The sequence below is a fragment of the Cheilinus undulatus genome, linkage group 13 (assembly GCF_018320785.1).
Source record: "Cheilinus undulatus linkage group 13, ASM1832078v1, whole genome shotgun sequence".
Lineage (NCBI taxonomy): Eukaryota > Metazoa > Chordata > Actinopteri > Labriformes > Labridae > Cheilinus > Cheilinus undulatus.
In genome coordinates, this window is record NC_054877.1 from 36,219,346 (window position 1) to 36,234,303 (window position 14,958).

Here is a 14,958-nt window from a genome sequence, read left to right on the forward strand (position 1 = left end):
TAATAGTATAATGCATCATAGTGTATAAAATAACATTGGATCTTATATGATTTCCTATTGCATTGTATAATATCGTGCTGTATTGTATGATATCATGTTGTTTTGTTTTCTATCACAATTATATTGCATTGTATAGGATGGAATTATTATTTTGAATCATATCAGATCCGATATTATTATATGCTATAATACTGGACTGTATGGTATTGTAGCAAATGGTATTGTGGGTGTAGTTGATAATGATGCTGTATGGTAAGGTATGGTAGGGCATAGCACAGCACAGCACAGCACGGCACAGCTTGGTACAGTACAGTACCATGCCATGGCATGGCATGGCATGGCATGGCATGGCTTGGCTTGGTATGGTATGGCATGGCATGGCCTGGCATGGTGTGGTATGTAATAGCTTGGCATGGCATGGTTTGGTATGGTATAGTATGGCTTGGCATGGCATGGCATGGAATGGCTTGGCTTGGCTTGGCATGGCATGGCATGGTATGGAATGACTTGGTTTGGTGTTGCATAGTATGGTTTGGTAGGTTCAGATTGGTATGGTATTGTTTAGTATTGTTTGGTGTGGCATTGTATGCCTTGGTTATGATTAGTATGGTATGGTGAAGTATGGAATGGAATGGATTGTATACAATAGTGTGATATAGTGTGCAATGGCACATTGCATTATGGTTTGGAATGGTATGGTATAGCGTGGTGTGGCTTGGTTTTGTTTGGTTGGGATTGGTTTGGATTGGTTTGGTTTGGTGGGTTCGGACTGGTATGGTATGGTTTAGTATTGTTTTTTTTTTTGTTTGTTTGATGTGGCATTGTATGCCTTGGTTAGGTTTGGCATGGTATGGTGCGGTACAGTATGGTATGGTATGGCATGGTAAATCATGGAATGATATGGATTGGTATAGAATGGTGTGATATAGTGTGGAAAGGTACATTACATTATGGTTTGGTATGGTATGGTATACTATGGTATGGTATCACATCGTATCACATTACATTGCCTTGCATTACATAAATCATATCATATCGCATTACATCACATTGCGTTGTATTCCATTGATTATCTCACATCATATCATATTGCATCATATTGCATCACATCATATTGCGTGCAATGTATCGCATCGTATACTATAGCAGCTTATAATATCATATTGTATGTACTGTATCATACAGTATCATATCTTGTTTAGTTTAATTATATGAATTCAGTTTAAATTGTATGCTCTTGGTGATATTAAAAGCCTATAAATTTATGTGAAACATTAAACTAGGAGGATGTCAACCAACTTAAGTTTCTTGCTAATAACCTGCTCTGGAGTCTGTGAAAGACAGCAGACAAGTCAAACATGCATGAGGCAAAACTCAAGCTTACTGTCCAAAAACACACAGAGGGAGTTAGAGACAAGGACAACAAGGAGAGAGAGGTAGACAAGAGGAGAGGCTGAATATCCTGGAGGACAGAGATCCAAACATCTGGACTGAGATGCTGGCAGTCGGGGAGAGAGAGAGAGAGAGAGGCTCAGGACAGAGGATGGTCCAGCACTGAGCAGCCAGAGAATTAGAAGAGGGAGAGAGATGCATAGCTTGGATGCTCATGTGCTTGTGGGGCAGGGATAAACTGGGGGGTTTGGAGGACCAGTGATTTTCAGAGTGTACAGTATTTAGGACAAAAATGGGTTAAGAATACTATTGCATCAATGTTACTGACATAAAATATCTCAATCAAAAGGCTTCAATATGTTCATTTTTTGACTGATAACATATGAACTCTTAATGAGACTGTTATTTCAGGACATTGCTCTTATTTCTCCTCTGTTTTACTAATATGGTGTTTGTACATCTAGTGTTTTATTTGGAGTTCTGAGTTACTTGATACTTGAACTCAAAAAGACTAATTTAGTCAGCTTTGGCTTCTCAAATATTAAATATAATTCTGTGGTTTGTTCTCAATCTTAAAACAAATCACAGCTATAATGTATTTCTGTGGAAGTGTAGAACAAAGAAAACACACTTTGGCTATCTGGGAAATGCATTAAGAGCCATCATATATTAATTGAATGGCTTCTGACTTTTTGGTAGTTTTTGCAAAGAAACATTTTCTGCCTTTTGTTGATTTCTGAATGTTTGATCTGAATCAAAACATGTCCTTTTTTCCTGGAAATACAAGCCCTTATTATCCTTGTTCATGGTCATCACAGTAGCACTGGTCATCTAATGTAATATTCTGAAATATCTAGGGAAGAACATTAATCTTAGAGCTATCTTCTGATTAGATTAATTGAGTCAATCACAATTAATTAAGGTCGACAATTAGTGCACTAATATATATATTTTTTTATTTGCATTAATCGCATGCTTTATTCCCCCTTTTCAACACACTTTGGTTAAGGCTGTGACAGCATCTTCCTGCAGCTATAGTGATGTCAAATAAGTCCCCAACTGCCCCTTATAGCCATCCGCACCTTTTTAATGGTGTCTTATTTCATTTTTAATCCATAGCAAGTTCCTTTTTCTGTGGTCAAGTTTATGGCAGGTCTGTACCCAACAGGAAGTCAATTATCCTGAGTTAAAAAAAGTTGAAAAATTCCCAAACTACAAGAAAACAGTTTGAAATGTAAAATTGTGGAATTTTAGAATGCAATAAAAGGGTGCAATCAATCATGATTAACTACAGAAATTCTGAGATTAATTGCAATGGTATCTTGGTTTTATTCTCCATGAACTATTATAAAGTTCAAACAAAGTCTTATATTATACAAAGATAACCAGAGTAAATACAAAAGTAGTTTTTAAATGATGATTGAACTGAGTCAAATGAGGCTTGCAGGTCTTTAGATGATGTTCTGGATTCTTTTGGGACCTACTGGACAAGTAATTTTGGTAGGCTGTTCCAAGTTTTCTCCCTTTGTGGATAATGGCTCTTACCATGGTTAGCTGCAGTCCAAGGGCCTTAAAAATAGCTTTGTACGCCTTTCCAGACATCAGTGTCTTTGTTTCTCACCTGTTCCTTAGTTTCACCTATTTTCATGTATTTTTTTCCTTAAATAAGACAAATGTGTTTGCTCAGATTGGAGTTTTTGCAGTGCATCAGTCTGAAAAGTAATGGTTTATGGTGCAAGGTCTAAAGTAATATAAAATTACAAGCCATATAAAGTCAAAAAAAGTTTATTGTAAGTTTGGAGATTTCCATACTGTGAAACTATGTGATGTCAGCAGGTATATTTCTCCAGATGAAGAGGGCTCAATATGAAAAGGCCCTGCTGCTCGCTGTCTTCTCTGTCTGCTTTTAAACCTTTATTTGATATTATGCAGAATGCAGAATGTCAGGTGTAAAGGTAAAGAAAGTCAAGGGGATGACATTCAGTAAAGGTCACTGTCTTGATCTGGACCTGCTGCCTCTCTGTGTATTGGTTGTGCATGCTACAAGCTTCATGCCCAAATGTGTTCACAATGCAGATTTGCATCGAACAGTAAACACTCCCTAGGAATCTCCTCATCCTCTTACTTTATCTTGCTTTCCCTATTTTAATGCTTTAATTGAACGTGTCTCCTCTGCAGCATCCACTCCCGCTCCTCAGCAGAGCTCGTCCTCAGACTGCCCCCCTTCCCAGGCCAGTGACCCCCCAACAGATCACTCTCCTGTAGACCCAGAGGGCAGCTCCAGCAACGCCAAGGAGGAACAATCGGTGAGCTTTGCCCCCCTTGTGGGTCACACCTCCAGTCAATAAGAGTCATGGATTTGATTCAGCATCCGACAGCATGATGCTATAATCTATTATCATTATATGGATGATCTGTTCTCTAATAGATCACATGTAATCAGCCGAGTAGATGCTATGTGATTAACAAGGCCAGATTGGATTGATTTTACCCCCTTTTAGGGAAAAATGTCAAATCAGTTAAACATAAAGGTCAAATATGATTTAAGAGTCTTGATTAGATCATTTATAATAAGGGGAATTATCTCTCAGGGTAATAACTGTAGTATTTCCACTAAACGTTGGGCTGATGTTTTCCTCTTTTTCTCTCAGAGCTCTGCTGTTGCGAGGTCGATTTCCCCGGTGCTCACTGGAGACCCTGATCCTCCGCAGGATCAGACATGTCCACAGGAAGACAGCTAGAGAACAACAGACTCGGAGTGGGTGTCTTCTAGTCTCCTCCACACCTTTTGTATCTCTAATATATAGCCCTAGAAACATTGGGATTTCATGCTTTTTGTTCCTGCTCCTTTCATGTGCTCTTTAATTTCTCTATAACCCTACTCTGTGTCTGTATCAGCCTTATATTTCATTGTCAGTGTGTGCTCTTTTTCTCTGGATCAGTGGTTTGAGCCAGCTTGGTTTAGTTCAATGTTTTAGTGATTATGCGTCTCTGCGTCACTTGTGTTAAAGCTGAAGAAGGCACAATATTGCCACCTGGTGGTCAGAGCTGTAACTACACCCATGCAGCTTAATGAGATGGTTGACTGTTTCTGTTTGTGTTGTAGGGAGATGGAAGCTCTTGAGGCCGGGACAGAAGCTCATGAGACCGAGAAGTAGAAGAGAGAGACGAGTGACTGAACAGCAGCGTCTCTCACAGCTGGATTACACTGATTTGTTCAACCTTGAAAGGATATTTTGGCAGTTCTATTGCAAGTTGGCTATCCTAGGATCTGCTTTCCTCCAGAGGCCACAAACTGTACTGTACTCCTCCGCATGACAGCAAAACTTTGGAAACCTTTCAACCAGGAAGTGACCTTTCATCTTTAAACCCTACATGAGGAGGGGACTGCTCCCTCCTGTAGTGGATTACCTATGAGGATACATTACACAGCTGTGATGATGCAGTTTATTTTTGGAACCTTTAAAGAGGAGCAGCCTCCTACTGTACGTGGTCGACCTTCAGTTTGTCAACCGCCACCAGCAAAGACTGCGCTCAGCAGATGGATTTGCCAAATGTTCTCGTCGTGTTGCTCCACCGAATCGTCCATTTTGCATGAACAGACTCGATGTGGATTCAGCGGACTCAGCTGTGAGCAAAAACTGTTCTCTGCAGCTTCCTTCTTGACCTGAAACCAATCAAAAAAACATGTTTTTTTTTCTTATTTTATAAGCTGTGAATTCTTTGTTGATGACGCTGAGTCATTCGAGATATCCAAATGACTTTGAGGCATCAATGTGGAAATTTAAAAATTTGCCAAACATCTATTTTGTAAATAAGAATCCTCCCAGTCCCCCCTACCTGAGCCTCTGTGCCATAAGATAGCTCTCTGCCTCTTTGGATGCCAACTACCTGTGTTTTATCTCAAGCAATGCCCTACCAGCACCTCCATCTTTGACGTCTGGATGTTTGTTTTGCTTTCTTTCTGCCATTTTCTTTTTCAGAAAGCGTCTATTTTTGTTGGGTCGGTGAGATATGAACTGTGAATCTGTGTTACATGGTCATAATAAAAGCCTGCTGTACCTGTCTGAAGATATGAAAGAAAGGAAACGGTTGCAAAATATCTAAAGATTACAGACTTTTTTAGTGAAAAGGGGGCTGATATTCCTGCATCTTTTTGTTTTTTAGATATTCTACATTTCCAGCTAAGGTCACATTGTTTACAACTTGCCTCTTAGTATCATATCTTTGTTTGTTTTCTTGAGTAAATAAGCAGAATAAACCCACGCTGATTTGACATGGCTTAATAACCACGAGTTCAGAGACAGTAGAGTGCATTTCTCTGCCTTATCAGGTTTATTTCTGTTGTTCGGTCACTGTTCTTCTTGTCGGGTCATTTGTAAACAGTAAACAGGTCATTGTTGTAACAAAGCACTTGGGCGTATCGTAGGTCTGCTCCACTGAATGGAGAGAGTCCAGAAAGGAAAGGGTTATGTAATATGAACAATAGAGATATCACTATTAACTGCTAGACTTACAATAACAAACGGTAACTGTACCCCTGCTCGTGTAAGAAAAATGAGAAATAGTCCGAAATATTTTGTAAATTTTATTTATGGATTTAAGAATTGTCATGAGAAGAGAAAAAAAGGACTTTTGTACGTCTATGACTTCCCCATACACTGTATCCATCCACTGTTCAGTCACAAATAAAATATCATGTGATTCCCACTTTGCTGCCTACAGTGTTTACCCTTACACAATCTCATTAACTTTAAAGGACACAGAAGCAGCCAACAGAGGCTGCTCTCTTCTCATTTATACAAGACAAATCCTCTCTGCAGTCTTTCACACTCATTTAGTAGTACATGTGTTTCAGTGGCTAAGTTCTCATTATACCAGATATTCCCAACTCTGCTATGGTGAGGGCCACATAAAGTCACCGGCATGGACCCCCTTTTAAAATTCAAAAGTCAGTGTATATTATGATAGCAAATATGAGTAATTAATAGGGCTGTCAGTCTATTTAATTTCAGAATTGTGATTAATCGCTTGGCTTTGGTTGTTGATCATGATTAATCACCGTCTTTATTGCATGCTTAGAATATACTTATTTTACATTATTAAATGATCTTAAACACATAGAGGGTGTAGAAGCCTTTTTGTGGCTTTTTTCCTTTTTTCATTATTTATACTGTGTTAATTCTAATAACAGAAATTTTGGAAGGTATGTTTTATTCCAGTTGAATTTTGAAATTATGTAGCTTTATTGTGTACACTCACGGTGTTCAAAGACCTGCGCACAGATTCAGCTGGGCTCCTGAAACCCCCAGAGAATGGGCTCTCCCATGCTGTGGTGCATGTGTGTTGGACCAGTAGCATTAGTGCTAGCATCCTGGCTAGCAGTTCCCTCGTTTTGGAGCTGAAAGTGTGTCAGACTGTTATTTGGTTCTGTTGTTCAAATGACTTAGTGTTTGATGTTTTTGCATCTACTAGCCATTTTTTTGCCACTTTTAACTGGTTTTCTCTACTTTTTAACCCCTTTACACAACTTTTTGTCTTCACATTTTGTCACTAATGCCACTTTGTACCTCTGTAACCAATTGTTGCCACTTTGAAGCACTTTTCACCTATTTTTGACCCTTCAATTTTTCCCACTTTTGTTCAATTTTTGCTTCTTTGAACCAGTTGTTGCCGCTTCTATCTCATTTTTTCCTCTCTGTAACCACTTCCTACCACATTTTCTGCCCATTTTTGCCACTTTTCATCCAACTTTGCCCATTATCTTTTTTTTGTCTATTTTCGCAATAATTGATATTCCCCTTAAATCTATTTCAGTTCCTTTGAGTTTATTCTCTCGCATCCTAACATTTGTCCACATCATGACTTATCAATGAAGTCTGATTACTTTCTAAAAGCTTAGGTCAATGTACCCAGTCATATTGTAGAATTAAAAGAAAAAGTAACCTTGTTTTAACAATAGGGGTTTGCATTTTTCAAGAGTCTATATATTTTACTAAAGCATAACAAATATATACATTTTTTCATAAGTGTATTCAGGTTTAAAATAAAATATGGTTATCACAACTTATCTTTATAATGAATCATGATTTTCCTCACCTCCATGGGCCCCCGGTTTGGCTGGACCCCAGAAGAATCTCAGATTTTTTAATAGTAATAAACATATTAGTTTTACGCTTTCGCCATAAAAGCTTAATAACTTAATTACATAAGATTACTTCTTAAAAACAAAATAAGTATTCAGGACAGGTATAGCTGGTTAAAAAAGTTGATTTGTGTTTACTGCAAAATCCAAAATAGCTATTTCAACTCTATTTTTCTGAGTAGATAGAACTCATTTTTAATTTTAAGTAAACAGTACTCAAAGTTTTCCCAGAATTCCTTTGGGCATTAAACCCTATTGCAACCTGAGTGAAGTTGCCAACTTGGTTAAAGAGGTCCGTCCTATAAAGGACAATGTTGATGTTAAGTGGAACTTAATGAGACATCAGACCAAACTGTTGAAGGTAAAAAAAAAAATGTTGTGTTAACTTAGAAAATACTTCACAGCTATTTCAGCTTCATTTTTCTGAGTTGATAGCACACATTTTTAGTTTTAAGTAAACAGTACTCAATTATCCTAAGTATTTTTGGTAAGTGAACACAATTATTTTACAATCATTCATTTATTTGCAGTTTTCCCAGAATGCCTTTGGGCATTAGACATTTTTGCACCATGAGTGAAGTTACTGACTCACTTAGAGCAGTGGTTCTCAACTGGTCAAGCCTTGGGACCCACCATCAACTTCCCAGTGGAAAACTGCGACCCAAATTTCCGATCTTTTTTGACCAATCAGGTTTTTTTAATGAAAAACATCCAAGTTTGAACCTCAAAAACTGCAAAACATGCCACAAATCAAAGATGAGAGGCAAAAAACAGCTTGTTTAGAGAGAATTTTGTTGACATTTTTGACACAATTTTTTTCCAGGAACACATTCACAACCTTTTGGGTCCTGATCCACCAGTTTAGAAACACTGATTTAGAGAAGTCCCACTTGTGGGGGACAACTACTGCATAAAATATATAGTATATTGAACATGATGGAGGAAGACTACCTGGTCAGTGTGCATCTTTCAGTTATGTTCACTTGTTAGTCACTTAAGTTGGCCTAAGCCTTGAGTGGCATAAATGTTCAAAACTACAGCATGTGATAAAGGGGTTACAATCAAATTAGTATTTGAATCTGTTTTGAATATTGAAAACAATTTATTTTAAACTAGTATAGCACATTAAAAATAATTGAGTTAACATTTAAAATAAATATCTAAATAGAATATATTTTTATTTGAACTCACAAAAGTCAAGTTTAGTTCACTTGTTATTTTTGAGGCAAGAGTTTCCACAGTTTTTAAAGTAAATGCAACTAATTTTATTTTACAGGGTAGCTATGGTGCCCTCAGGCAGCTTATTTGCCACATCTATGCCTTTCTTCAGCCTCAATTTTCGACCCAAACACATTTAAAAATTCTGCACAGTGCTGTATCTCGATGAAGCTCAAAATGGCAAAGAAAAGCTCAGATGTGGACACATCAGCCGGACAACACCAGTAGCTTCTCCTTCTGACATGACAGTACCATCATTTTTCAATTTCTGATCGTAACTGACCAGTCAGTTGATCTTCCTTTTGCAAAGATTCACTAGCCAATCTGGCAAAACAGACCCTTTTTAATACAAATTATTTATACAATGGTAACAAGTAAATCCAAGTGTGGCAATAAAAAATTACATAATACTCATTTTAAGCCATATTCACCTGATAAATCTAGGTAAACCTCTTATTTGAAGATATGAAAACAAATCCAAAAATAAGGCCTGCATTTTTAGCAATAAGAAACTGAAACTACCACTAGAAGGTTATACGTCTCCTCAAGTATGATTACTATTATATCAGCTGTGGGAGATACTGGTAATTAGAGCAGCTTATTCACTGTGAGTAACGTGTGTTTTTGTTGGTTTTATCTGAGTAAAGTACATCTGAGTCATGTGATTGTGTCATTCTGTAAAATCCAAAAAAGAGTGAAGGTAAGCAAAGTTCAAAGGTCATGAGCCATGAAAATTTGGGGCCTGATTACAGGAATTTACTGTATTACAAATCTTTAACTTTCCATCACCTTCATTTCTTAACTTGTCTGTTTTATAGCAATTTAAGATACTTAACATTATCATCAGATTATATATAATAGAGTTTTAAACATCCAAACACTTATCAAGAGCTTAGGGTCGCAGTTTCATAAAAAACCTACCTGACTTAAACACACATCAACGGCCGGATGCTGAAACACTGAGTCTGATCTCCCTGTGGCCTGCGATGTTGTGCATTCAGCTCCATCTGTGCGAAGCAGTGAGTTCATATGCAGGCCAGTATTGATCGCTGTGCGTGTTTACATAGAGAGCTGAATAGTGTCCTCTTCTCGTCTACAGTCGTTCATTATACAGTCATGCTTTCTGTGCTGAAACAGAGAAGTGCACTCAGTCTGTGGGGCTGTATCCCTGGTACTCTGATTTTCGTGCTGTTGAGGTAGGGGTTTTATTATCTGTTAAATAGATTGCCTACAGCTTTTTCCTGTGATTGTTAAGCTTAATTTCCATTGGGGTTAATTAACATCACCATTTTGCGGTAAACATGCTGATTCCTGTTATTCTGCTCTACTGTAGCAAGAAACTCAAAGACCTTTCTTATACAACTTAAAAATGCCTCGTAACATCTATATTTTACATTTTACAGTGAAGTAGCGGTCACTGCAGAGAACAATGAAGAGCTGAATGTTCGTGAAGCTCGGTCAGTGGGCAATCAGGTGTTAGCTCATCCAGTGGACTGTGTTTTATCAGAATGGAGCTCATGGTCACGCTGCGACACCTGTCAGAAAAAAAGAGTGAGTATGATCATGCCTGGCAGGTGATGGTGGGCCAGGGGAGCTTTATCACTACATGATGTGTTTTTTTTTTTTTTTAGGTCCAGCATGACAGTACAATGTTTCTGCTACTTATTTATGATGAATAATACAATCCAAATAAATAAATAAATAAATAAATAAACCGTATCTAAAATTGGGGCAAACAATGTTCCCTTTGATCATCCCATTATCTACAGTACATAAAATCATCAAATGGATGTTCATGATCTTCAGGCCCTCAGGTGGCACTGCATCAAAAACAGGCATCATGACTTTATATTGTATTGGTTTTGCCAAAGCTAGACTCTTTATAGAAGTAATTATGCAAATGGTGGTTCACTTTAGCTTTTGTTAATGTTAACTATGTAACTAGCGAAGCTATGTTAGCTTTTAATGCTACTGAAGCTAAAGCAAGCCATTGTTTGCATAAATACTTGAGACATCTGACCTTTTTACTGCTGTATTTATCAAATGTTGTGTAGTCTGTACTGTTTGCAATGTGGTTATTTTTTAGAATTTAACAGCCGTACTTTGTTTAGGAATAAAACTGAATTAAAAAAAACAAATACAAAACAAACTTCTCAAAATGCAGTTGGGGACAACAGCCAGACTCCTCTTGGTGTAATGGCTATCTGAGCTAATTGTTTTAAAAGACTGGACTTTTTAAATTGTCTAAATAGTTTTAAAACCTCTGCATCATCTTGCATGCTATCATACTAAACAAAATTATGCTAGCCATAGCATAGTGGCAGTGACGGCTTCTCCATCTCAACCAATGACTTATAAATTGAGAGAAAGATGCATTATGGGAGTTTAATATTATTTATTTCACCAGTTCTTTCAACCTAAATGAACATATCTTTGGAGAAACTCTTTAATACTTAAGTGGTTGTTAGATTATTAGTAAAACTCCAATTTCATGACCTCAAAGATACAGCTAAGTTAGCTTAGCACACAGAACTAGCTTAGCTCAATTCAGTGCCAGCACCTGAAGCTTAAAGGTTTATAATGTTTTTTTTTTCAAATATGTGAAAAAATTACTATTATTTTGCCAAATATGTAAGCCACCTGTACAATTTCTAATCTTTCTTCAAGTTCCGTCCTTGTCTGGGCTGAGATGAGTTAGGCTAGTAAAGTTAGCGTTGTTTTTTAGCAAAGTTGTCTGCTGTTGTGTTAGCTGTGAAATCACAGTCTTAGGAAATAACTTCAGCAGTTCTTCAGATTTAGATAGTCCCCAGCACGTTTAACTTATTTGATATTTAGTGACAGCATAAATTGCTAAAAATAATAGCTTAAGAATAGCAACCAAGCTAATAAATAGAACCAGCCAGTACTGGTTTTGTGGACTACTTGAGCTAAATATTAGCCAATATTTCGTTTTTTTCCAGGCCAGTTAATCTAACCAACTGTATAGCAGGAGTTTAATTAAATAAACTTACACATTTGCTTGTATGTGTTTTTTTTTAAAATAAATGCTAAAATTAGCATAATATTATTAAAATACTGCAGTGTAAAGCACTCAACATTGTGACACTTGAGGGTTGTATTTCTGTGAGCTAAAGAGTTCCTCTGCTGCCAAGGGTTTCAGCTGATGTACTTCAGTGCTCCATCTCATCCACTTTACAAGAAAGGGGGATTAATAACCTTGACATGACAAAGTGAAAACAGCCCTCTAATGGGATTACTGCTGTTATAGCTCCCCGAGGCAGTTTCCGGGCTCTTCCACCACCTTTATTGGGTAGTGTTGAGCTTTCCTTTTTGTCTTTCACTGACCGTTTATGTGTTTGTCTCACTCAACCATACAGTATCGCTTTGCCAAGCTGGAGCAGCCGGCTCAGTTTGGAGGACAGCCGTGCAATTTTCATGGCAGGCAAGAGGAGGCCTGTGATGTTCCAGCCCGCTACACCTGTGACAGTGTACCTTTGTGTGAGGGATTTCTCTGCTCCCAAACAGGTATCTCCTACACCTATACCTTTAAATGTTACTTTGTATTCTAAAGAACTATAGGGTTATTAAAGGGGCTCTATGCAAGATTTAGAAAAATATCAGTGTAGCTACACCGCCGGCCATTGGGTGAACTACAACAATATTGTGTTGCTCGTCCACGACGGCACGCTCCTTGCTCATGACCGAGCCTCCAGTTTATCAGCTGATACACACGCAGACCAAGGTGATTTACCAGCATCGTGTATACAGAGGAGGTAAGTGAAGAAACACTTAATAGTTCCACCAACTAAAAATGAAAATGAATAAAGCATATTTGAACGTCTAGTGCAGACACGGCACAAAGGCTACTAAAAAAGGACGATATTTTCGCGACCATTTCTATGAATGAACAACTTAGCGACTTAGTGCAGCACTGACCAATTTAATTGTCTTTTTACGTGTGTAACGTGTGATGTGTATTGAATGGGACGCGTTTTAGAGCAGAAGCAACAGGGCTAACGTTGCTTAGCTCTGATAATGGTGCCTCAACCACGGATATCAGATAGCTGACATTATGTGTTGAAGATATTTTACAAACTAAGTATCGAAACATAAACTCAGTAAGTTGAGTCCAGTGCCAGGAAGCAAGGAAAAGATGAAATATTATGCGGAAAACACTAAATGAGTAACGTGACATTCTCGTTGTTTGAATAGCATCTTTGTAAGCAAGCTAACGTGATGTAGTGTATGGTTTATACAACATAAAACACTACATTGTATTTCGTGGTCCAGAGTGATGCTTTACCTTTACCACAGGAAGACGGCCATCTCTGGATCGGTATTTATCCCGAGCGCCGAGCGTAGCTCCCTCTATTTCTCAAATGATCCATCGATATTTATCCTCCATTTCCCCCTGCGTCGGTCACACTCTCTTTTAGCTTGACGGGCTTCAGCAGATAAAACTGTCTTAGTTTTTTATGTTTTCGTGGAGTTTGTGTGGGTGTTTGGGCTGAGCTAGCCGGTCGTTTACTCGCGGAAGCAGCCTTCTCCATTCAACACGCCGTTGTCAGGTATAAACAGAGCAACGGGGTGCGCGCATTACGTAGTACCCGACGTCACTTCCGTTGAGATTTCGCGGAAAATTCGGCCCGAGTTCTTCACAGAGAAACGACTCCACAGGCTTATACAGGCAAACAAGGAAGACATAAAGAGCCCCCTTCTTCACATCGGGATAAAGTGCGCACCATTATATACTCAAAAGTGGGAAGTTTTAAAGCAAAAATCTTACATAGAGCCCCTTTAAGTTTATTGTTATAGGACAAACAGTGGTAACACAGGCTGCTTGAATGTTTGTGTGTTAATAGATTGTGTAAAGGTAAGTAAATCATCCTCGTTTCCGAGAGGAAATTTCAAACTTCCTTGCTCTGTTGTTAAAGAAGCAGTTTGGCATTTGGGCAAACACACTTGCCCGCTTAAATTTTAGATGGTTACTTTAAAAAAAATATCAGCTTGTATTGCTTTTTTCCTAAAAGAAAAAAAAAATACCCAACTATACAAAGGGTGTGAATCCCGAGCTTACAACACAATAGGATACAAAAGAAAATGAAGCGATGCTATATGGTATGATATATGACACATGACATGGTACATTATGATATGACATGATATGATATGATACAAAACCATCAATACAGCATAATACAGCATAACAGAATACTATAGAACATGATGTACTAAGATACTAAGATGCAATAAGATACAATACAAGAAGATACGATGCAGTACAACACAGCTGATGATATGACAAGATATGATACAACACAATATGATATGATATGGCATGACATGTATGGACGGTAGAGACTATGGTGCTTTACTGTGTTTTTTAATGCATATTTGATGCGCTTGAATTATGTTTCTTTTTAGCTTGGACCCCAGGAAGACTAGCTTTGCTCTAGGATACGGCTAATGAGGATCCATATTAAATAAACACGACATGGTCCATACAATGCAATGCGATAAATGCGAAACAAAACAATCCAATGTGAAATGATACAATATTGACACAACATTATACAAAATGGCAGGACACGACCTCATACAATACGATACGATACAAATGATTAACCTTGCAAAGCAGATGGATTCGCCCTTTTCCATGTTTCTCACTGGCGAATCCATCTTGCAAAGCTCTTCTGAACAGATTGGGCCCTGTAAGAAAATGACCGGACCAATCAGGAGTGAGAGGCAGTACTCCGGGCGCAGTGGAGTTGTGACGTAAGCAAGCAGTGACAAGAGGCTGGTGTAGTTATGGAAGAAGAGATAAGTGTGGTTGCTGCTAAAGCGTCAGTTTTATCAGAACTTGATGACATTTCTTTGTTAAAAGAAGGACAAAGAACAGCAGTGAGTTGTTTTCTTTAAAAAAAAAAACAAAAGTCGTGTACTGACATGTCAACAGTCACCATGGTTCATGTTGTGCAGTTCTCTATGGAGTTTACTCCTCAGTAGCGGCACACACCTACAATATCACGTTTTGTTGCTCTGATTGGCCTGTAAAGATGTGACAGACAGAACGTTCATCCGATCACCCTCTGAGGTTTTTTTTTTTTTTTCCCAGAGGCCAAAGCACTGTCTATAGGAGGTTTTCCAGATGGCTGTGTGAAACAAATCTTGGCTTTTTTGTTTGTTTTTTTGTTTGTTTTTTA

General features: G+C 38.0%; 1 protein-coding gene across 1 annotated transcript in view; it reads left to right on the forward strand.

Moving 5' to 3' along the window:
* LOC121520228 overlaps nt 1-14,958 on the forward strand; it is an 87,588-nt gene that overhangs the window by 65,365 nt on the left and 7,265 nt on the right. Inside the window, exons 12-16 of the mRNA XM_041803603.1 lie at nt 3,571-3,698; nt 4,044-4,113; nt 9,780-9,951; nt 10,159-10,306; nt 12,133-12,280. Of these exons, the coding sequence (XP_041659537.1) occupies nt 3,571-3,698; nt 4,044-4,113; nt 9,780-9,951; nt 10,159-10,306; nt 12,133-12,280 (666 nt within the window). The remainder of the gene's footprint in view (nt 1-3,570; nt 3,699-4,043; nt 4,114-9,779; nt 9,952-10,158; nt 10,307-12,132; nt 12,281-14,958) is intronic.